The 23,711-nt window shown below is 44.6% G+C and overlaps 1 protein-coding gene and 2 long non-coding RNA genes across 4 annotated transcripts in view; 2 read left to right on the plus strand and 1 right to left on the minus strand.

The window, feature by feature from the left end:
* STXBP4 (syntaxin binding protein 4) overlaps positions 1-13,152 on the plus strand; it is a 136,778-nt gene extending 123,626 nt beyond the window's left edge. Inside the window, exon 18 of the mRNA XM_083490006.1 lies at positions 10,576-13,152. Coding sequence (XP_083346132.1) covers positions 10,576-10,696 — 121 coding nt within the window. The 3' untranslated portion in view covers positions 10,697-13,152. The remainder of the gene's footprint in view (positions 1-10,575) is intronic.
* Positions 7,229-16,406, minus strand: LOC310700747. The gene is made up of 2 exons (XR_014522785.1): positions 15,728-16,406; positions 7,229-8,588 (listed from the first exon to the last, which is right to left on the minus strand). It is a non-coding gene; the product is annotated as an uncharacterized lncRNA (long non-coding RNA).
* Positions 16,407-19,264: 2,858 nt separating this feature from the next.
* On the plus strand, positions 19,265-23,176 carry LOC310700736. Of its 2 annotated transcripts, none has more exons than XR_014522773.1 (3): positions 19,265-19,310; positions 21,291-21,441; positions 23,132-23,176. It is a non-coding gene; the product is annotated as an uncharacterized lncRNA (long non-coding RNA). The 2 variants fall into 2 exon arrangements; XR_014522774.1 differs by lacking the exon at positions 19,265-19,310 and adding an exon at positions 19,499-19,589.
* Positions 23,177-23,711: the final 535 nt, after the last annotated feature.

The raw sequence follows: 23,711 nt of genomic DNA on the forward strand, positions 1-23,711 counted from the left end.
TCAATTTAGCCAGTTCTGCATAACTCATCAATTTTTCTTGCCACTGTTCTTTCGTTGGAATTTCCTTGTTCTTTTATCCTTGTGCTATCAAGACTCTTGCCACTGTTGTAGCATACATAAATAAGTTTTTTATTTTTCTTGACAGGTCTTGTCCTAGAATCCCTAACAGAAATGCTTCTGGGTTTTTTGTCAGTTTAAATGTCATTTTAAACATTTTTTTCAGTTCATTGTATATCATTTCCCAAATTTTTTTCATTTCTCTACATTTCCAGCTGTGGTGGGCAGTTTGATGTGTAATAATGGCACCATCTTCTTTTCCCTCTCCCTCTCTCTTTCTCTGAGAGTGGCAGATGAGGCGACGATGGCAAGCCAGTCAGTCCATGAGGCAGAGGTGCTGTCTCTCCCCCTCCATTATATTTCATTAAGTTTCAATATTTTTAACACACACAATCAAAACACAATTCCATCTTATTTTTGTCGATTTCCCGCCCTGCTTTTCATTTTTGTTTTTCCCCTTCTGCTACACCCTATCTTCTGCCTGTCGAATCATAACCACAATATTACACTCTAATTATTTCTGCTGCTCATATCTCAAATCCTGCTTGCGAGTTCATCATATTATAATATTTCTTTAAGTTGTCCAAAAAGGGCATCCACTCTTCCATAAAACATTCATCATTAGATTCTCTTAATTTTGCTGTTAATTTTAGCAGTTCTGCATAGTCTATTATCTTACTTATCCATTCTTCTTGGGTGGAAACTATTTCTTCCTTCCATTTTTTGCACATAAAAAATCCTAGCTGCTATTGTTGCATACATAAACAACGTTAGCATGGTGGGGGAGATTTCTGCCCCTATAATCCCTAACAGAAACGCTTCGGGCTTTTTAAATATACTCATTTTTAACATCTTTTTTATTTCATCTTGTAACATTTCCCAAAATACCCTCACATTCTTGCAAGTCCACCACCTATAAAAAAAGATTCATCTAGCTGTTTACATTTCTAGTGATGGATATGTAATTTGTTAGATAATTAGATAATTTGTTAGGTGTTAAGTAGCATCTATACAGTGGTACCTCTGGTTACATACTTAATTCATTCCAGAGGTCCATTCTTAACCTGAAACTGTTCTTAATTTGAAGCACCACTTTAGCTAATGGGGCCTCCCACTGCCGCTGTGCCACCTCCGCGCAATTTCTGTTCTCATCCTGAAGCAAGGTTTTTTACCCGAGATACTATTTCTGGGTTAGCGGAGTCTGTAACCTGAAGCGTATGTAACCCGAGGTACCACTGTACATCATTTTCATATAATTTTCCTTTAAAGCATAAAGGTAAAGGTAAAGGAACCCCTGACTATTAGGTCCAGTCATTACCGACTCTGGGGTTGCGGCGCTCATCTCGCTTTATTGGCCGAGGGAGCCGACGTACAGCTTCCAGGTCATGTGGCCAGCATGACTAAGCCTCTTCTGGTGAACCAGAGCAGTGCATGGAAATGCCATTTACCTTCCCGCCGGAGCAGTACCTATTTATCTACTTGCACTTTGACGTGCTTTCAAACTGCTAGGTTTGCAGGAGCAGGGACCGAGCAGCAGGCACTCACCTCGTTGCAGGGATTCGAACCGCCGACCTTATGATCGGCAAATCCTAGGCTCTGTGGTTTAACCCACAGCACCACAAGCAGTAAATTCCATATGTGCTTTCCACAGCTTTTTCCATGCACTCAGAGGCAGAGGTGCTGTCTTGCACCCAGAATTGGGGAGGGAGGCAATCAGGGGTGGAGGAAAGGGGGCAGTGGGGGCGGGCTACCCCCGGGTGTCACCACTGAGGGGGGTGACCAAATGCCGGGTGGCACTCACTACAGGGCCTGCAGCATGCCCGAGCCAAACGTCTCTCCTGCGAGTGATGCGGTGGGCTTGGGCGCACTGCCCCAAATGGTCTGCCCACTGCCCCACCCCCAGCTGTAGGTCATCTGAGTGGGAGGAGGCAGGCAGACTCCTCGGAGGCCCCACAGAGCGTCCTGCTCCAGTTGGCCCTGCCCCTGGGCACAGGGCGCACGCGATGCCCCAGGTGCTTGATTGGCTTGTTCCTCCTCTGGAGGCGATTGATGCACGACATCTCACCCTCAGGAAAAAGCCGATTCGGGGAGCCCGGCACAGTGCGGCCTCCTCTCACACCGAGGAGGAGCCAACCATTGGACCGCATTGTGCTTGGCCTTCCCCATCCCCTCAACAGGCCTGGCCCCCTATATTGAGGGGGTCAAAGACCCCTCCACCCCTAAGAGTTGGCATGCCTGGCCTAAGGTCCCTTTTCCACCTAATGACTGCTCTGAGCACTGATGGGGCCCCTCTTCATCAATCCAAACAAAACAAGGGGGGAACCTTTCTAGATCTTTAAGGGAAGACGTCTGAACTAAGCCTCAGATTTAGTGCAGTAGCACTGCTATGATACAGAACACAGGCAGCACAGATCCATAGCTTTTGAAATATTATGGCTGGTATTTAAGCCCATTGCATGCCAAGCCCTGATCCTCATAGTGATATGATTTGATATTTGCAGCTTACAGTAATGTCCTGAAGCTACGAGTTGAATGATTTTTGCCTTTGGCTATTACAGCGTTTTAAGTTCTCAGTTGTGCTTCTGTTAATTGTTACCCTATTCGAATTAAGACAGTTGATGTAACAGGGTTTTTTCTGATTTGTTTATTTGTCAGCAGCTTTTGAGTATTTATTGGATGCGAAGGTGAGATTAAAATGTTCTAAAATGAATAAAAATAGAGAAATGTAAACAAACAAAAATATGTGGTGAAGACATACATAACGTTGAAAGACAGAAATAACGTTTGAAGACAGACATAATGTTCTAAGTGTGATTTGAAAGGAAGGAGTGCTGAATATTACACACACACACACACACACACACACACACACTTTTGCAGGGCTATTTGCCTCTGAAAAGTAGTTTGGGGGTGGGGAAGGGATATTCATCAACTTTCAGAAGGGGGGTGAATTTAACTGAAATTTAACGGGAGCTCACCCCATCATGGGGATTCAAACCACCGACCTTCCAGTCAGCAAGCCCAAGAGGCTCAGTGGTTTAGACCACAGCACCACCCACGTCCTAAACCCTTAGTTGAATACCATGCTTTTATTATTGATTATAACCATCCGAAGGAGGTTCCTAAGAAATATATTTTCTCCTTGACTGCACCTCTCCCTTCACCGAAGTAGCTTCCAAACCTACAGAAATTTGTTCTCTACTGCCTGGCAACACGTAAGTTATTTAAGGGCTTTCAAAACGCTCTGGAAACAAAAAAAGAAAATGCCTTTCCAATTTACCAAGGTTTCCCTGCCCAGTTGCATTAATGCAAATGTTACTTTCCATAACTGTCCCCAAGATTTACAAAGCTGGGCCCGGCTGAGGTCAATGTCATCTGCTTTCAGGAAGCAAGCAAAAACTTGCATGTGTGCAAACCACTTTGAGTGTTGTTGTTGGTTGGTTTGTTACAATCAAGCGACATAAGGACTTGCCGATCGGAAGGTTGGCGGTTCGAATCCCCGTGACGGGGTGAGCTCCCGTTGCTCGGTCCCCTAATTTCAATGGAATACATATTGAAATTAGTCGTAGCAGTAGTAAATTTTAGCAACTAAATAAAGGTATGATTAGCAGTCATAATTACCTTTACTGTGTGTCTATCTGCGGCTTAACATTCATCCTGAGCTCTCCTCTTGAACCTGCTAGCATTAAAGGCTACGGAAAAGTGGAAGGAAGCACCTCAGCCAGCCAAATCCTGATGTGCTTATCCAGTCTACATTTGAGAAGCAATTCTGGCAGCAACAAGCAAAAACCTTCAGCCTTGATTGTAGTAGTAGAGATATATGCGGCCTGTCTGCTCGAAAGATGGGTTAATCTAATTAACACACCTCAAGTTTAAAATGGGAAAGAGTTCCCCCGGTCTGGATTTATATAGTGTTCGCGGTCATAATAATAAGACAACCTCCTTCGTCTCTGCTTTTGCCTGTCATGCTCAATTTAACATTAGCTTGGCACAGCCGGGAGAAAGGCAGGAATAGAGGGGTGATGCCGTCATTCATTTACCCATCATCCTCAGAACAGAGGGATCTCTCCACCGGTAAGTCAGGGCTCTAGCCCTGTGACGCAAAAGCTAGCCTTCAACTATTGAATGGGGGAAACGTGACCGAGCGATTGCTGCGGCGAAGAAGGAATAGCCTTCCCACCGCTCTCAAGGGGCCTCGGGCTGGCTATGCATGAACACACAGGGGGTGCAATGTGCTTTGCCTCGTGTTTCCCCGCCGTCAATGTCCCCTCGCTTTGCTCTCCCCCCCCCCCCATGCACACACCGTGCCTTCATGCCGTCTCGCCATGCAAACTGTTTTCCGGACACAATGGGACTTTTTTTTGCAAAGGAGGCTTGCAGGCTCCTGCTGTGCTCATTTAGCACACATCTCGTAACCAAGCTTCCTTCGTGGAGCAAACAATGGTAATCCCAGACTGTAGTCAGGTGGTTTTGTATTGTGTCAAGATTCGGCCACGTTGTACTGAGCATGCCAGAGAGTCTCCCCGCCCACCCTGAATCCTGCATCACAGCTGCGCTGACAATAAGATGTCAAGTAGATAAAGAACTCCACAAATGACTGGTAGAATCCAAGACCAGGGAGAAGAGTCGGTGGAAGAAGATTGGAAGAAATTTAAAGATTATTTACAGAAATATTGCAAAATTAATGAATGTTAGAATGATGTTTGATTGAAGTTAAGTGGTTTCTAGCTGTAATGATATAAAAGAATATGGAAAATTGGATTTCTAAATAGGTAAAAATTTAATGTTACAATATATTAAGATTAAAGATCAGGATAATAAGGAGGGAAAGAAATCGCTGAATTAATTAATTGAATTGGAACACAAAAAAGGGAGGTATGAGGAGGTCAGGGAAACAAGGATTTGATTTATTTTCTGTAAAATTAAGAGTCACGTCCGTTTCTGCATCCACATTTGCCTCTGTCCCTAGTCACCACTGGTATGAGCCCCCGACTCACTGAAAATTCCCCATTCGGAGATAGCATTTAACACCCACCAGATTGGCAAAAATGTCTTTAAAAGGGGAAAGGTATACATTCGTACCTTGGAAGCCGAACGCCTTGGCTCCCAAACAAACCGGCTCCCGGACGATCGAAACCCAGGAGTGTTCTGGTTTCCGAACAATTTTCAGAAGCCAATTTTTGAACGGTTCCAGGAGTCCAACAGACTCCTGGAACGCATTCTGCTTAAGAACCAAGGTATGACTGTATGTTGGAAATGTAATGAAATTGAGGGATGAAATTGTAGAGGTCCTCTAAAATAATTAAGGAATATTGGGAAACTGTATATAATGAATTTAAAAAGATACTTAAAAAAAACTTCCCCTGAGATTTTTCTCTTGGGGTTGGTAACAACAGAGGTCCCCCAAAAAACCCACAACAACACCAAAAGAGTTTATTACTATACATCACCACCACAGCTAGAACCTTATTGGCACAGAGGTGGAGAACAAGTATAGTACCTGCTAAGGAAGAATGACAGTGTAAATTGTTCGAATATCCTGAACTGGCTGGTCTGATGAACAGGATAAGAGAAAACAAAGATAAGGAATATAAGGAGGAATGGATAACGTCTATTGAATGTTTTAAGAACCAGTATAGAAAAATACATAGCTCAGCAGGTCTCAAGTCAATCCGACAGAGTTGAAATAGATAGAGTATTTAATAGATAACAAATTGGATGATTGAAAATGTGGATTACGCAGAGTAGCAGAAAAGCAAAAGGAACCAGGAAAAGGGTGGAAGGGAAGTCATGTGGTATATGTATACATGCTGTATTTGGTACAAAGTTATAAGTGGGACAAGGGGAGGGAAGGGGGTATGTCCCACAGAGGACCTTACGGTCTTCAAATAAAAACACCTTGGAGATCCCGGGCCACAGGGAGGTTAGGCTGGCCTCAACCAGAGCCAGGGCTTTTTCAGCCATGGCCCTGATCTGGTGGAACACTCTGTCACAAGAGACTAGGACCCTGCGGGACTTGACATCTTTCCGCAGAGCCTGCAAGACAGAGCTGTTCTGCCAGGCACAGCCTGACCTCCTCCTCTGGTAATCCTCATAGAACGCTAGCCCAATGGTTGCCATTGATTTGACTCTGAATTGATTTTAGAATGTATTTCAATTAATTGATTGTGATTTTATGTAAACTGTGTTATTTATACTGTTGTTAGCCACTCTAAGCCCGGCTTTGGCTGTGGAGGGCGGGATATAAATAACTTATTATTATTATTATTATTATTATTATTATTATTATTATTATTATAAATATGCTCTCTGTTCCTGAAAATTCCACATTCGGCAATTGAGCTTTCAGGCCAAAAAGTATTTTCCACTTCTGTGCTAGAGTTACCTTTCACTTTCTGATGCCTCCCAGATGCAGTGGACTTCCAGCATCCATCCAGCCTAGCCAGCATGACCAATGGTTAAGGATGATAGTAGTCTAGAGGCAATTTACAACCATCACCCGTCTCCCCTTCCACCACCACTAATGGACAGAGGCATTTCTTAAAAGTTCTGGCACACTGGCTGCTGGGCTGGAGGTTTCCAGAAAAGGACGTTTCTTCCAATGAAGGAGGCATAGCTTTAAAAAGTAATGGGCCATGCGGAAATGTCAAAGCTGGCAGCAATATTAAGATGTCAGAAAGATGAACTTTTTATAGAAGTATGGAGGCCTTTTCTGGACTATTTGGGAAAGCACTACAGGCAAACGAGATTGCGGGCAGGATTCGAGAAAGGGGCAGTGGAAGAAAAATGATCAAGTACCGTATTTTTCGCTCTATAAGACGCACCAGACCACAAGACGCACCTAGTTTTTGGAGGAGGAAAGCGAGGAAAAAAATATTCTGAATCTCAGAAGCCAGAACAGCAAGAGGGATCGCTGCGCAGTGAAAGCATCTGTGATAGCTGCGCAGCCTGCATTCGCTCCATAAGATGCACACACACATTTCCCCTTACTTTTTAGGAGGGGAAAAGTGAGTCTTATAGAGCAAAAAATACGGTAACTGTTTTAGAGGGATTTCTGAAATAGACAAGAGTTGGATATATAATGCAGGAGAAAAGGGTTTGAACGAAACACAGAGGGGGTGGGGAGTCAATACATGAAAAATGTAACCATTTAATTTGAATAATTTTGGGGGGAAATTCAATTAAAAAAATTATATAGAGGGGGGAAGAAAAGGATATTTCTGAGTAAAACATGTGCTGCGATTTATTACTTCCCTTGTTATTCATTGAAACGGTTTGAATTTATTGACTTGGCTGTTTATGGGTGTTCCAACAGGTTTATTAACTGTATTTCTCCTGGCCCGCCTTATGCAGTAGGTGGAAACCTTACTGAGAGGCTATTGTGGCATTTTGATTGTTAAATCGTCTTTCCTATTGGTTTGTTGGTTGTTTCCTTCGTTGTTATTGCCTTCGTTGTGGTATGTTATTGTTAACTGACTTTGGACTTCCTGTTGGAAAGAAAAGCAGGTCACTGGCATTAAGCTGAAATAAAATGGAAATGAATGTTTCGGGCAAGCACCCTGAGGAAAATAGGCAGTTTTTCAGAGGACGCCTAAGGTGGTTACAGGTGGAAGAATACCTACTTTTTACTCAACCTCTTGGCTGGAGCGCGTTCCCCAACCCTCTCCATTTTATTTAGGGTAATAAAAGGGAATGGCATTGAGACCCCTCTGTGGAGTTGCTGGCTCCCACCCCTATTAACGAAGCGATGGAGGCAGACTTATGGGAACTCTAGCAGTGGGGCAGAGCCAGGAAAGGCAAAAGGGAGGGATAGCAAGCTGACCAAAAGTCCAGAGGTAGCATTATTATCGATTTACGACCGGGTGGAAGGTTATCAGGCTTTGAAAGACTTGCTCACAAATTTATTGACAGCTGCAGGAATTATCATAGCTAGGAAGTGGAAGGGGCAAGCAGAATATAAAATGGAAGAGTGGTATAAAGAGGCTTGAGGTATAGCTATTAATGATAAATGTGTCATTAAGGTAAGATGTGGAATATGCAGGAGAAATGATTTTGAGGAGATATGGAAAGTGTTTGTAAAATTTGTACTGTTAAAACGGAAAAGCTTCAAACCATTGCAAGAGGTGTTGAAATTTTGGGAGGCTGGATAGTTACAATGGAATGGGCTCAGTGGTGGGGTGCAGATTTTTATTCTCATTTATGTATTATTATTACTTTGTCAAGCCAACAAACAAAAAGAAAAGAAAAAGGGGGGAGGATGTCATCATTCAGCTTCAGAGCCAGTTTGTAAATATGTGAGCATCATTTCGGACAACATCTTTCCGATGTCCTTATTTCATCAGATTGTTAAGTAAAACTTCTTTTAAAAATCCCAATGAAGGTGTTGACAAGGCCAGTAGCATGCTGTTAACTTGGGTTATCACCTTAATAGGACTTCTGGGTTTCCTTTGGTGCGATCCGACCGCCTTATCCTTTTCCTTCTGCATCAGCATCATTTTGTTCATTTGTTTATTGATGAGCTATTCTGGATACTAGGAGGGAAATAAATTACAATTTTACATTTTAAAACAACAACAGGAGAACAGCAAATGAAGCCACTAGGGTATGTGATGGTTAGGGTAGCCATATGTCCTACTTTCCAGGGACGCAGGTGGCGCTGTGGTCTAAACCACTGAAGGTTGGAAGGTTGGTGGTTCGAATCCCCGTGACGGTTGGAAGGTTGGTGGTTCGAATCCCCGTGACGGAGTGAGTTCCCATTGCTCTGTCCCAGCTCCTGCAAACCTAGCAGTTCAAAAGCACACCAGTGCAAGTAGATAAACAGGTACCGCTGCAGCGGAAAGGTAAATGGTGTTTCCGTGCACTCTGGTTTCTGTCAACGGTGTCCCGTTGCACCAGAACCAGTTTAGTCATGCTGGCCACATGACCCGGAAAGCTGTCTGCGGACAAATGTCGGCTCCCTTGACCTGAAAGTGAGATGAGCACCGCACCCAACAGTTGCCTTTGCCTGGACTTAACCATGCAGGGGTCCTTTACCTTTACCTTACCTTGTCCAGAGGACAGCCCGTTATTGGAGGTGTCCTCTTCCTGAAGGTTGTCCCCGCCCAAGGTCAAGAACCATAAGAAGGAAGAGCCCCAGGAAATTCCCATCAACAGTTAGCACCTGGGCAACAGATCAGAGAGGTGAATTATATCTGTTGAAATTATAGCCTCCCCACCCCCTGCATTCACCTCTGTCCGCAGATTTTGCGTTCCTCTTTTGCTGATGCATATAAGCAGGGCCAGGGACGCAGGTGGCGCTGTGGGTTAAACCACAGAGCCTAGGGCTTGCCGATCAGAAGGTTGGCAGTTCGAATCCCCGCGACGGGGTGAGCTCCCGTTGCTCGGTCCCTGCTCCTGCCAACCTAGCAGTTCGAAAGCACGTCAAAGTGCAAGTAGATAAATAGGTACCCCTCCGACGGGAAGGTAAACAGCGTTTCCGTACGCTGCTCTGGTTCGCCAGAAGCGGCGTGGTCATGCTGGCCACATGACCCGGAAGCTGTACGCCGGCTCCCTTGGCCAATAAAGCGAGATGAGTGCTGCATCCCCAGAGTCGGTCACGACTGGACCTAATGGTCAGGGGTCCCTTTACCTTTACCTATAAGCAGGGCCACCCTACTGATAGCTCCCTTGAGTCTTTGTAACTTCCAGGACACCCTTTACAAGTGGCTCTCCCTTCTCCTTTGAGGGGGGCTGGTGGAAGAAGCCACTATTTATAGGGAAGCATGATTTGCTTTATTGTCAGGAAAGGTCTTCAGTTGGTAAGCTTTTAAATGTGTCATTGGTAAGCAGTTAATTTCCGAGCACAAGTGTCGGTTCTGACTCTAAAAAATCCTGAACGGCCTGGGCCCTGGGGTACCTAAAGGAGCATCTCCACCCCCATCATTCAGCTGGGACACCGAGGTCCTCCTCTGAGGGTCTTCTGGCGGTTCCCTCGCTTCGAGAAGTGAGGTTACAGGGAGCCAGGTAGAGGGCATTATCGGCAGTAGCACCGCCTTGTGGGATAAACTCTTATCAGATGTCAAGGAAATAAAGAACTACACAACTTTTAAAAGGCATATGAAGGCAACCCTGTATTGGGAAGTTTTTAATGCTTAGCATTATGTTTTTATATGTGCCAGAAGCCTCTGGGGAAACCCAGCCAGATGGGCGGGATACAAATACAGTGGTACCTCGGGTTACATATGCTTCAGGTTACATACGCTTCAGGTTACATACTCCGCTAACCCAGAAATAGTACTTCAGGTTAAGAACTTTGCTTCAGGATGAGAACAGAAATCATGCTCCGGTGGCGCAGCGGCAGCAGGAGGCCCCCATTAGCTAAAGTGGTGCTTCAGGTTAAGAACAGTTTCAGGTTAAGTATGGACCTCCAGAATGAATTAAGTACTTAACCCGAGGTACCACTGTACTGTTGTAGTTGTTGTTGTTTGTTCACTCTTTCTTTCTTTTTATTTTATTTTATTTTATTTTACTCCCCTCCAGCCATGTGACTCAGACAACGTCCTGGATCCATCCTGTCACCCACGTACTGGCCTTGCCACGGTCCGAAGAGAACGAGGATGAGGAAGAGAGCTTCAGAGAGCTTCCGGATCCCAAAGGCTGAGAACATCAGCTGGCAAAAAACAGATGCAAATGGTGGTATCATCCCAATTGTCAAGAGATGACCCACTTCCAGTAGTCTAGCTCCCATGAACTCGCTTGTGTGGTTTGCCTGCTAAATAAGGCGCTGCCTGCGTCAACGGACTTTCTCTGGCGTATAGATAAACCCAGCCGCACAGATCAAGCACCTGTGGTGATTTGCAGCAAGGATTGCAAGCACATCTGGGTTTTAAAGAAAACAGCGGCAATTCACACCTGCTTCTCCATCTAATGCTATTGGTCCTTTGTATATCTATAGCCTGTTTGTATAAAAGGCAATCCCCAACATTCCACCAGTAGGTTTTTTGCTCATATATGTGTGTAGATGGTTGCCATTAACGGAGAAAAATAAAGCAATACAGTCACGGGCAAAGTTGTGGCTTGCACGAAATCTGCCCTCTGCCCCTGATGGTGTGACCCAGGCCTCGGCGACCGTGGTTTTTGGCAGATTTCGGGGATTCTCCCAGAGCGGATGACGCTCGTCCACTTTTTGTTCCAGCTGGATCAGCAGAGGAAGGCTTTAAGACGACAGAATCTGCTGGAGTTATCAAGAGACGATGGAAACACAGGGGTGTTCAAGCTTGTTTCAACAGATCAAGAGAGTATCGGCTTAATGACTCAGCAGCATACTTCTTGGATGATTTGGACAGGATAGCCCAGACTAGACATTCCTCTTTGGCAAATTAAACAATCTATGGCCTATTAAACTGTGGGGAGGGAGGGGTTATTGTTATTGTTTTTTGTTATGCTACCTATTTTTCTGTTCTTATATTGTACACCGCCCTGCAATCTTCGGATGGAGATTTTCATCATGATTAGCCATTTTGCTAGGGGATGATCCAGAGTCTCAGTGGGTAGCAGGTTCTCGAACTTAATCCGTTCCAGGAGTCCATTCGCCTCACGAAACCATTCGAAAACCAGGGCGCGGCTTCCGATTGGCACTCAAGCGGAAGCCGTGGAAGCTGCGTCGGACGTTCAGCTTCCGAAAAACATTTGCAAACACACTTACTTCTGAGTTTGTGGCGTTCAGGAGCCAATTTCCTTGGCAGCTAAGTCATTTGGGAACCAAGGTACCACTGTACTCCGAATTACTGCCTGAAACCAATATGGTGCTCACATCTCAATAAAGGTTTCAGACTTTTTGAGCTCCCCAGCAGCTTTGATGTATCAGCTGCTCAAATTGCCTTCGCCCGAGTGGCTGGGCAGTGTATTTCCACTTGGGGAAGTCAGTTGCTCCAGAAGGAAAGACTCAGCCTGCCCACTCGGGCAAAGGCAAAGGCAGACAGACGTACGGAGCCCGAGAACGTGAGCCTGTGACAGATGCGTGTGAGACAGAGCCTGAGACAGATACACATAAGCCAGAGAGGCATCAGAGCTCGCTCGGTAGGCCTGGGCTATATCTTGACTGCTTCTTCCTCCCCTTCTAAGGTGGGGAGTGTATCATGGTATTTAGCTACGTTGTTGAAAACCAGATTTCGCCCAGCCCTAGTGGGTAAGACTCAGTGGGCGCCAAGTGGCTAGTGGGTTGCCTTTTGGGGGGACATGGAGCTAAGGGCATCCTAGTTGCTGGGGATCACAAGTGGAGAGAGGCATCTGGTTGGACTCGATGGGCCTTTGGTCTGACCCAACAGGGTTCTTAAGTCAACACCTATAATCCTAAATCACTTCCCCTGCCATGGTTTCCACACAATGAGGGACCCTAGAGAACCATCACTCTTTAAGCTAGCAGGGATCTCAGTATGATCCTTCAGCAAATGTTCCCAGGGTCCTTGAGAAACGCCGTGGCAACTAAACTAGCTCAAATCTGTAGCCCAATTCAGACAGCGTTGCTTCAGGGCAATCCAGCACAGTGGTCATGGTTCTAATCTGAAATGGTCTTCTGTTAAAGGAAGCAGAAGCAATTTTTGCTTCTAGCAAAGTATGGATGAATTTTCCTCCCAGCTCCAAATCTTCAGTTTCATTGCCTTTCCAACCAAGGCATAAACTGAGTCTAATTAGGTCAAGGTTTTTATCCCGCTAATGGCCATAGCTACAATCTTCATCTCCACCTGATCATGTTTCAGCAATCTGGAGATGGTTTTTGTATCTTTGCTTTCTAGTTAATGGCTTTTCTGAAGTGGATTGCTATTCCCGCTTCGCCGCTTCTTAATGCTAGCTGGTCACATAAGCTACCACCGGATCACAATTTTTACTACCACGAATCGATACCTGGAGTGTATATTAAAGCAGATTATGTTTACAAGCATAAGACGTTGCAATCCTGCCTCGCTTGCTTTCTGTGTTAAGTCACAAGGTAAATTTGATTACGCAGAGAACTGTAAGTAGAGATGACAGATTGACGATACAAATCCTCAGCAGTTTGTAACAGATGTCAAACAATAATGTTCTTTTAGAAGTTTGTAATAAAACGGATTGTGCTAACTTTTGGTTTTTATTCTTTGCCTTTCCCGTGCCTTGGTCATCTGGATGGCTTCTTTTCCTAAACTATTCAGGGCTTGTGGCTTGTGCAACATACCCACTCTTCCTCTCTGCTTAAGGCATATCATTGGCTGGGGGGCAGGGGAATAGGGTACTGTCCTTGCATTCAGTCATAGTCTCTGGATAAATGCCCCCCCTTCTAAAAACAGTCCATTTTAGAGCCAGTTACCTGTTGAATTTAAGGGATCCGGGTGGCGCTGTGGGTTAAACCACAGAGCCTAGGACTTGCCGATCAGAAGGTCGGCAGTTCGAATCCCCGCGACGGTGAACTCCCGTTGCTCGGTCCCTGCTCCTGCCCACCTAGCAGTTCAAAAGCACATCAAAGTGCAAGTAGATAAATAGGTACCGCTCCAGCAGGAAGGTAAATGGCGTTTCCGTGAGCTGCTCTGGTTCACCAGAAGCGGCTTAGTCATGCTGGCCACATGACCCGGAAGCTGTACGCCGGCTCCCTTGGCCTATAGAGCGAGATGAGCGCCGCAACCCGGTCGGTCACGACTGGACCTAATGGTCAGGGGTCCCTTTACCTTTACCTGTTGAATCTCTGAACAGCCTCACTAAGATTTGCTCTTACTGAGCTGCGTTTTCATGTTATGCCCTCCACTGTCCTAGATGGACAATATAACAGGGTACCACACAAAGACAGGCTCTGTATCTTCGTCTTTGTCGATCACTCGTAGCTGAGTAATATTGTCTTCCATGAACATGGTTTTAACAGTGAGTCTGTAAGTGACTGTGGAGGCCAATTCTGGATTCACACGTCCTTCCACAGTGGGGACATAGGTTTCCAGGTGGGAGTTGGTGAGGGTTTACCAAGTGTGTCTTCCGCTTAGCACATTTCTCCCTTTCATCCTGAGTTCAAGCATCTTCAAAGCCCATCACACTTTTGGTCAGGGCTGTTCTCCAATTGGAGTGCTTGCAGGCCAGTGTTTCCCAGTTGTTGGTGTTTATACTACATTTTTTTAAGATTTGCCTTGACAGAGTCTTTGAACCTCTTTTGTTGACCACCAGCATTATGCTTCATAATTTTAAGTTCAGTATAGAGTAGTTGCTTTGGAAGATGATAATCAAACACGCGCACAATGTGACTAGTCCAACAAAGTTGATGTTGAAGAATCTCTGCTTCGACACTGGTGATCTTTGCTTCTTCCAGTACACTGGCATTAGTTTGCCAGTCTTCCCAAGTGATGTGTAAAAAAAATTCAGAGACACCATTGATGGAATCTTGCGAGGACAGGCTCTGTATATGTGGGTAATCAGAGCCAGAATACATATAGCACTATTTGCTATATTGCCCACTATACATTGGACCCAGAAGGCGATTTCTCACCTTACCGTCTGTAAAGGAAAGATGTGTCTCCCCAGCAGAGAATGTCCAATGGTTTCTTAGCAATGTAAACACTTCAGTGACTCATAAAGTCACCCTTTTTGCTTTGGTGGCCAGAAAGAAGACCCTGGGCAATATAGCAGTGAACTGTAAGGGAGACGCAGAGATCTAAATAGAGACTATTATTTGTGGCACGACACCCCCCCTATTGCTTGTGTTAATTTTTGGTTCAGATTTGTCAAGGCCGGTGGCTAGCACAATAAAATTATTTGGATTGGATTGGATAAATGAAGTTTTCAAAATTTGGGGCAAAGCTGTCATTAGCAATCATGAGGACTAGCCTCATTCAGTTGTGTCTGAAAAACAGCTTCAGACAATCCCCTAAAGATCCTCTGTGCCTTTTTTGTGCACTTCAGGGGGAGTAGAGGTTGTTAGCTCAACACATCCCTTTGCACTTGCACAGACATTAGCACCATTGAAGTTAGCAGCGAATCCACTTGAGCAAGGGGACTTCTGTGTCCACATCAAAGCTCGTGAATCTGCAAATCACCGTATCATCAGTTCTACATATATCTGTGCTGCCGAATGAACAAGTTTGAGCCAACAGAAAGCTGTAAAAGGAAAGGAAGTTATCTGTCCCCAAAACGCACTTGCCAATGGTAAAGGGACCCCTGACCATTAGGTCCAGTCGTGACCAACTCTGGGGTTGCGGCGCTCATCTCGCTTTACTGGCTGAGGGAGCCAGTGTACAGCTTCTGGGTCATGTGGCCAGCATGACTAAGCCGCTTCTGGCGAACCAGAGCAGCGCACGGAAACGCCATTTACCTTCCCGCCAGAGCGGTACCTATTTATCTACTTGCACTTTGACGTGCTTTCGAACTGCTAGGTTGGCAGGAGCAAGGACCGAGCAATGGGAGCTCACCCCGTTGCGGGGATTCAAACCGCCGACCTCCTGATCGGCAAGTCCTAGGCTGATTATTATGGTTTAACCCACAGCGCCACCCGCATCCCGCACTTGCCATATCTTCTTCATATTAATCAGATCTTTGCTTCAGAATATAATTAGATCACGGGAACGGTGGATTACCAAGAGGCAGCAACATCTGGAATAACGATAACCCACTAGAATGCTTTTCAGCTGCAATCCTGTACGCTGACATGGGAGTAGGTTCCATTGGACCCATCAGGACTTACTTCGAAGTAGATCTTTTAGCTGATAATACAGGATGGATCTTTGCAGTGTGGTCCTCTGTCTGTCCGTCCGTCTGTCTCTCTCTCCCCTCCTCTCGTTCACTCTCTCTGCTTTTTCCACTTCATAGTGAGGGAAGTGGCCAGCAATTTCCAGAAGGCCTGTTCAGCCGACTCTCACCACTGCTCCACATGAAGTCAACCAGAATCGTCATTTTTTCCATGCAATCCACCCCACGGTTCACAAATTTGTGGTTTGTTATTTTACATCAGCTTCAGGCATGCAGACAGGGAGTGTGTCACAGTGGGGAAAGAGGTGTTTTTGGAGGGGGGAGAGTGAATCAAGTGAAATGAACATTATTTTTAAAAGGGAGAAGAACGGGGGAAACCTTTCCCAAGATGAACAGTCCCACCTGGCTAACTTTAAGAAGTGGAGGAGCGTGGCTGCAATCTCCCCTCTGGAGAAATCGTAGTTTGGCTTCCCGCGTTCTGCGAAACCAGCTCAGTGTCTCAGATCTTCCATAGAATTGTACAGTTGAATGGCATGTTGAAGATCATCCAGGACAGCCCCCACCCCCAGCTCAACGCAGGATGCAATTGCAGAGCCAGCCTCTGCTTGAGAGGAGACCCCCAACACACCCAAGGGCATTTGTTCTGTTGTAAAGCATCTCTTAACTTCTCCTAATGTTTAACCAGTACAGTGGTACCCCACAAGACGAACGCCTCGGAAGACGAAAAACTCGCTAGACGAAGGAGTTTTTCATTTTCTTAGCTGCTTTGCAAGATGCATATCCCTATGGGCTTGCTTCGCAAAACGAAGCTTGCCCCGCAAGCTCCGGGGATAGCGGGGAAGCGCAGCGCGTCTTCCCCGCTGTCCCCGGACCTCTTTTGAAGCAAGGGGCGGTGGGGGAAGATCGCTTCTCCCCGTTGCCAGCCCCGCAATCTCCGGGGACAGAGGGGAAGGCGCGCACGCCTTCCCCTCTCTCCCCGGACCCCTTTTGAACCAAGGGGCGGCAACGGGGAGAAGTGATTCTCCCCGCTGCCCCTTCCCTTGCTTTAAAACAGGTCCGGGGACAGAGGGGAAGGCGTGCGGCGCTTCCCCTCTGTCCCCGGACGGTCTCCATAGGAACGCATTGATTGATTTTCAAGGGTATAGTATAAATGTAAATTCTAAAATTATATATATAATTTATACTTTTCAGATATATATACATTTCACTAATTTTACATTCATGTTGACATTTGAAAACTTGACTTCCTTCCCCTTCTTTCTGCGGTTCCATGAATTTATTTTTACTATCTTCTGCATATCCAAATTAACTTCCTCATTTATCATACACACACACACACACACACATACACACGCACACACACCCCGGTATATAGCTGCAGGTTATTACAATAATCCTGCCAGTGTTTTTATCTGTTTACAATTTATCTGTAGATATTCAATAAACCATTTCCATTCTTTTATAAAAAAAAGTTTGTTATTTTGATTCCTTATTCTTCCAGTGAGTTTTGATATTTCTGCATATTCCATAAGTTTTTGTATCCATTCTTCCTTTGCTGGGACTTCTTCTTCTTTCCATTTTTGGGCAAGTAACATTCTTGTCGCTATTTCTATACAATTTAGGTAGTTTTATCCCTATAATCCCCAGAAGAAAGGCTTCTGGGGTTTTTACAAACGTTATTTTAAACATCCTTTTCATTTCATTATATATCATTTCCCAATAATAAATTTAAACAAAGAAAGAAAGAAACTGGTTCTGCTTCTGCCCTCTGGAGCATCTAAGCTGTCTTCCTCTGTTTGTGCCATTAGCTCTGTTCTTTTGTTATGAGTGCAGTGCTAAGAATGGGAGGGAATGTTACTTATATGAAATGCATCAAATCTCAAGGGCCCAGGAAGCAGAACTCTGTTCTATTGACAGTTCTTGGAAGTTGTTGCCCTGTGAGCTTTTACATGACACTCTAGTAATCATAGCGCTGCAGATTTTCTAATGAGGAGGAAGATGAAGTATCTGATATGTAAATGATTAATATGAAATTCTGGGATGCTCCTAAAACCCAGCATGTTTTTGCCTAGTAATGTGCAGCCGTTCTACCCTCCATAATTTTTCTGAAGAGTTTTAAAGAGGAAACGATCCAGCGTTGAATTTAAACCCTTTGAAGTCTTTCATATTAAATCCTTTGCTCATTTTTTCCTGCTTAGTATTCACAGTGGTTTGGGGGCTGTTTTCAGGAGACCAGTGGCAGATTTTAAATCCATTAATCACTTCTGGGCAGACTGAGAAGAAGGCTAAGGAGAGACGATGGCAAGGATTACTTGCTCATCAACAAGATGGTTTGGGTCCCTGGAGGTGAATTAGAAGCATTGCATAGCTCCAAAATCTGTTTCACTGCTGGGGCTCACTCCCAGAAACTGTAAAGTAGGATTAGGGGGTATGTTGATGGGTATCAGCAGAATGAATGAAGGAGCATTTCCACAGCAGTCGTGAGAGAGCGTCTGGTGCACTATAGCATACCTGAAGGAGCATCTCCACTTCCATCATTCAGCCTAGACACAGAGATCCATCTCCAAGGGCCTTCTGGCAGTTCTCTCACTGTGAGAAGTGAAGTTACAGGGAATCAGGCAGAGGGCCTTCTCGGTAGTGGCACCCTCCCTGTGAAATGACCTCCCAGCAGATATCAAGAAGATAAGTAACTATACAACCTTTGGAAGACATCTGAAGGCAGCCCTGTATAGAGATTTTATAAAAAATGTTGTATTATGTTTCTGTACATAAACTGACTGGCTGAGGGAACCGAGCCAGATGGGTGGGCTACAATTTATTATTATTATTATTATTATTATTATTATTATTATTATTACTACATGGTGTGCATACTAAATGTACTGCCATCTGGTCACATTCCCCAGATCTTGCAAAATCAACTTCAGCAGATTGGGACAAAAGGAAAATGAATGTGTGCCTAGCATGGAAAGGATGATTGTCCACTTTTAAGTCCTTCTAGCAACAGTCCTCTGTATTTCACTGCTATGCTGTGGCTAGTTTGATTAAAGACTATGTAAACCCGTGAGACAACCATCAGATGATGGGAATGCATATGAAAATGTGGCCATAAGAACAGACTATAACTGAGCGAGTGCCGGCCTAAACTTCCCTTCTTGTGGCATTTCTGAACAACCCGTTCCTTGAGCAGCCATTCCGATTTGTTTGCTGGAAGGTTAGATGATGGGTAAAAGCCAGTGTTGTCACACACTTCATGGCACATTTCCCCATCACTTTCCTTACTGCCCAAATAAAAAGTGGTATTTCGGGGAAGTGGCCTTGATGCTGTACAAGACTTTCCAATAAACGGTCACTTCCCATCCTGAATTTTCAGTATGTGATTGAAAATAATGTTGGTCTGGATTCACCCTTGGTTGACGTTGACCTGCTCTTCTTTCCCTCCCTCCCTCCTCCCTTCCTGTTTTGTTTTTTTCTGCTTGCATTTATTTATAGTTCCAAACAGTTGCTTCACTGGCTATTGCTCAGCACTGTGTCCCCATCTGTTCTGGAGTCTTTGCTTCAGGGCCTGGAAGAGGAAGGTAAGCTTCACCTATTTCTTTAGAGCAAGTTGTGTTGGCTGCTAGACATGGAAATAGACGTGAGATTAAGCTAGTGATTGGTGGCTTCTGATGCAACAGCGTTACTAACACTGTTAGTAACGCTGTTGCATCAGAAGCCACCCACGCTGTTAGTAGGGACATACTAGGGACGCGGGTGGCGCTGTGGTCTAAACCACTGAGTCTCTTGGGCCTGCTGATTGTAAGGTCGGCAGTTCGAACCCATGCAATGGAGTGAACTCCTGCTGCTTTTACATTCAGGTAGGTAGCCATGTTGGTCTGACGAAGTTGAAATAAATTTTAAAATTTTTAAAAATTAAAAAATTCTCCAGTAGCACCTTAGAGACCAACTGAGTTTGTTCTGGGTGTAAGCTTTTGTGTGCATGCACACTCCTTCAGATACACTGAAACGGAAGTCACCAGACCCTTATATATAGTGGGAGGGTGGGGTGAGGTTTTTCTCAGAAGGGTAGTGGGAGGTGGATGATTGACTCAATGGGTATGGTAAACCTGTTGACGACTGTTAATGACTGCAATTAGTTCTACAGAGAAAAGCATGGGATATTATGCAGATGACCAAAAATAGCTTTAGCATGTGCAATGAGACAAGAATCTAATATCTCTATTCAGACCAGGTCTCTCCATAGTTTTCAGTTTAGTAATAAGTTGTAATTCAGCAACTTCTCTTTCAAGTCTATTTCTGAAATTCTTTTGTAATAAGACAGCGGCTTTGAGATACTGTATTGAATGTCCTGGGAGATTCTCCTAGTGTTCTACTGGTTTCTCTGTCTTGTGATTCCTGATGTCAGATTTATGTCCATTTATCCTTTGGCGTAGGGTTTGGCCTGTTTGTCCAATATAGAGAGCTGAAGGGCACTGTTGGCATTTGATGGCATACACAATGTTATAAGATGAGCAATTAAATAGGCCTGAGATGGTATGTTTGATGTTGTTTGGTTCAGTGATGGTGTTGTCTGGGTGTATGTGGCAGCAAAGTTGGCATCTGGGTTTATTGCAGGCTCTGGTACCAGTGTCCATGTTAAGTCTGGTTGCTGTATTATTGTGGGTGAGGAGTTGTTTAAGATTGGGTGGGTGGCTGTCTGTAGGCAATGAAAGGTCTTCCTCCCAGAGCTTGAGAAAGAGAACTGTCATTGTCTAGGAGAGGTTGTAAATCTCTGATGATGCATTGAACTGTTTTAACTTGGGAGCTGTATGTGATTACTAGTGATGTTCTGTTATTTTCTCTTTGGGGTTTGTCTTGCAGCAAGTTCTCTCTGGGTATCAGTCTGGCTTTGTTGATCTGTTGTTTAACTTCATCAGGTGGATATTTTAGCTCCAAAAATGTTTGCCGTAGATCTCTTAAGTGAGAATCCCTGTCTGTAGAGTTGGAACAGATGCAGCTGTAATGTAAGGCCTGGCTATATACAATTGATTGCTGCTTTGTCCCAGCTCCTCCCAACCTAGCAGTTCAAAAACATACCAGCACGAGTAGATAAATAGGTACTACTGTGGCGGGAAGGTAAACCATTTTCGTGAACTCTGGTACTCGTCACGGTGTTCCGTATGCCAGAAGCAATTTAGTCCTGCTGGCCACATGACCTGGAATTGTCTGTGGACAATCGCCGGCTCCCTTGGCCTGAAAGCCATAGTCAAATTAAACTGGACTTAACCAGTTGACCTTACTAACATATCCTTTCAGCAAAGAGAAAACTCTTTCCCTGTGAGGTTCTCATATGGAAGAGGGTTGTGGATGTGTATATAATCTTTCCTATTCAAACCATTTCCCCTCCAAAACACAGTGTATTATCTTCCCTTGCTTCTCAGTTTTCAGTCAGTTATTTTCTTGCCCGAGCCATCGGTAGCTCTACAACAGAAGGATAAAATATGGGCACTTCCAGAGATGTGCAATACTGTTATATAAGATGCTCCCTTCTTTTCATTGGGTGTTGTTTCCTTTTCCAGCTCAATGCCAATATTTAAAATCTGAGCATTTCCTTTTCTTGTAACTGAGCTTTCTTCCCTTGCACCCAGCGCCAGGATTGAATGGCACCCAAGGGCAAGAGGAAGAGGACTTACAGAACTTGTTGGATGAGTTCAACAGGGAAACCAGCAGGTGAGAGGTCAACAGCACAACTATGTCCCAAGACCATAATTACTGGGATTGTTGGGAATAGTCACATATGAGGACGTGAGTCAGGTGAGCCATTCAAACTCATGCATCACTTCCCATGAGTCCAGCTAAGCTTGAGTTGATGTTGGTTTTCCTTGTTCAACTTCTACATCCAGCCACCAACCATGCAACACAGTTTTAACGTCAATGTGGAAGGTAAGGCACATTCAGCAGACTTCCTGGCATGGGACAGGCAAAAAAGGGGGGGCGCCATGTGTGCCTATTGAATCTCCATCAGATTCTCAGGATCCAGTGCACAACAAACAATGTCATGATGCAGAAGAAAAGAGCCACACTAGACTCTCATCACCTTGGATCATGCTGCTGCCAGCGACTCACGGCTGGTTGCCCAGGAATGTACAAAGACAAGGAAATGTTTCTTGCCTTCCATTTTCTATTCAGTATTTACAGAGAGAGGCTATAAAACCCAGCCTCTTGGATAATGGTGTTGTCCTATCCACCCTACCCCCCATCTCTCCCACTTCCTCATTCATCATTCTCATTGTCTCTCCTATGGGTGCTGCTAGGTGCCTTCTGCCTTTGAGCTCTTTGCTCTCCTACTTTCAAGGCTCGCCAGGTTCTGGGTGAGAGGGGGTCTGGAATGCTTTCTAAAGACACTGTGTCCATCAGCCGTCACCCGCCTAGTGCTTCCTCCTCCTCTCCAAAAACAGCTGGAGACCCAAGTTTGGGAAACCCTGGTTTATTGTTTATAATCACAAAAACTATGTTATATATTGTGACTGGATTTTGGTGTGTGTGTGCGTGTACACACACAAACATGGTTTAATGATGGAAAGGTATTATGCAAATAAATGGTGATGGTTAAATGTAGGGGGGGTTCAGGATTGGTTTTAAATTGTACACACAAGAATTAGTACCATGATAAGGGATGATGGGAATTATGGTGCCATGGGGATACCCAACACAGTTCCCTCCAGATGTTGCTGGAATACAACCATAATAATTATAATCATAATATACCCCACCCATCTGACTGGGTTGCCCCAGCCACTCTGAACAGCTTTCGACATCATAAAAACACAACCAAAAATCAAACATTAAAAACTTCCTGATATAGGGCTGCCTTCAGATGTCTTCTAAAGGTGATATAGTTACTCATCTCCTTGATGGAAGGACATTCCACAAGGCAGGTGCCACTACCGAGAAGGCCCTCTGCTTGGTTCCCTGTAGCTTCACTTCTCACAGTGAGGGAACCACCAGAAGGCCCTTGGAGCTGGATCTCAGTGTCCAAGCTGGATGATGAGGATGGAGACACTATTTTAGGTATAAAGGGCCTAACCCTGTATATCATCCTTAGCCACAAGCTCTACTGGCTGGGACTGATGGGAGTTATAGCCCAACATCTGGAGGGCACTGTAGCATAGCAACATCTGGGGCACCACAGAGCCTCCGCCTGTGCTCCAAAGTCTCATTTTTGTATGCTCTACAGTGCAGTTGTGTCCGCTGTGGCATGCTTTTGCCGTTCCTGTTTGTGATTTTGACATTACATTTGTTATGTGATGCACACATTTCCATACAGTTGTGTTCACTGCCCCTTGAGAGCCTCTAGGCTGGGATAAAAATCTTAAGAATATATCTTAGGTTCTTCTCTTTCTTTTTCAATATATTGCAGACACGAAAAAGGGTTCATTAAACTCCTGCTGCAAAGGTATTGCTTTGTTCTCCTACAACATAATCTTATGCATGACTCAGAAGTTGATCCCACTGTGTGTAACAAAATAAAAAAAATTCCTTCCAGTAGCAACTTAGAGACCAGCTAAGTTTGTTATTGTTATGAGCTTTTGTGTGCATGCACACTTTTTCAGATACACTGAAACAGAAGTCACCAGGCCCTTATATATAGTGAGAGGTTGGGGTGGGATATTACTCAGAAGGGTAGTGGGAATGGGTGATTGGCTGATAGGTGTGGTAAACCTGTTGACGACTGTTAACGACTGCCATTGGTTTTACAGGAAAAAGCAAGGGGTGAGATGGCTAAAAATAGCAATAACATGTATAATGAGATAAGAATCCAATGTCTCTATTCAGATTAGGTCTTTCCATGGTTTTAAGTTTGGTAATAAGTTGCAATTCAGCATCTTCTCTTTCCAATCTATTTCTGAAAATCTTTTGTAATAAGGCAGGTACTTTGAGATCTTGTACAGAATGTCCTGGGAGATTGAAGTGTTCTCCCACTGGTTTCTGTGTCTTGT

The sequence above is a fragment of the Podarcis liolepis genome (assembly GCF_965112155.1).
Source record: "Podarcis liolepis genome assembly, chromosome: 2".
In the NCBI taxonomy this organism is placed as follows: domain Eukaryota; kingdom Metazoa; phylum Chordata; class Lepidosauria; order Squamata; family Lacertidae; genus Podarcis; species Podarcis liolepis.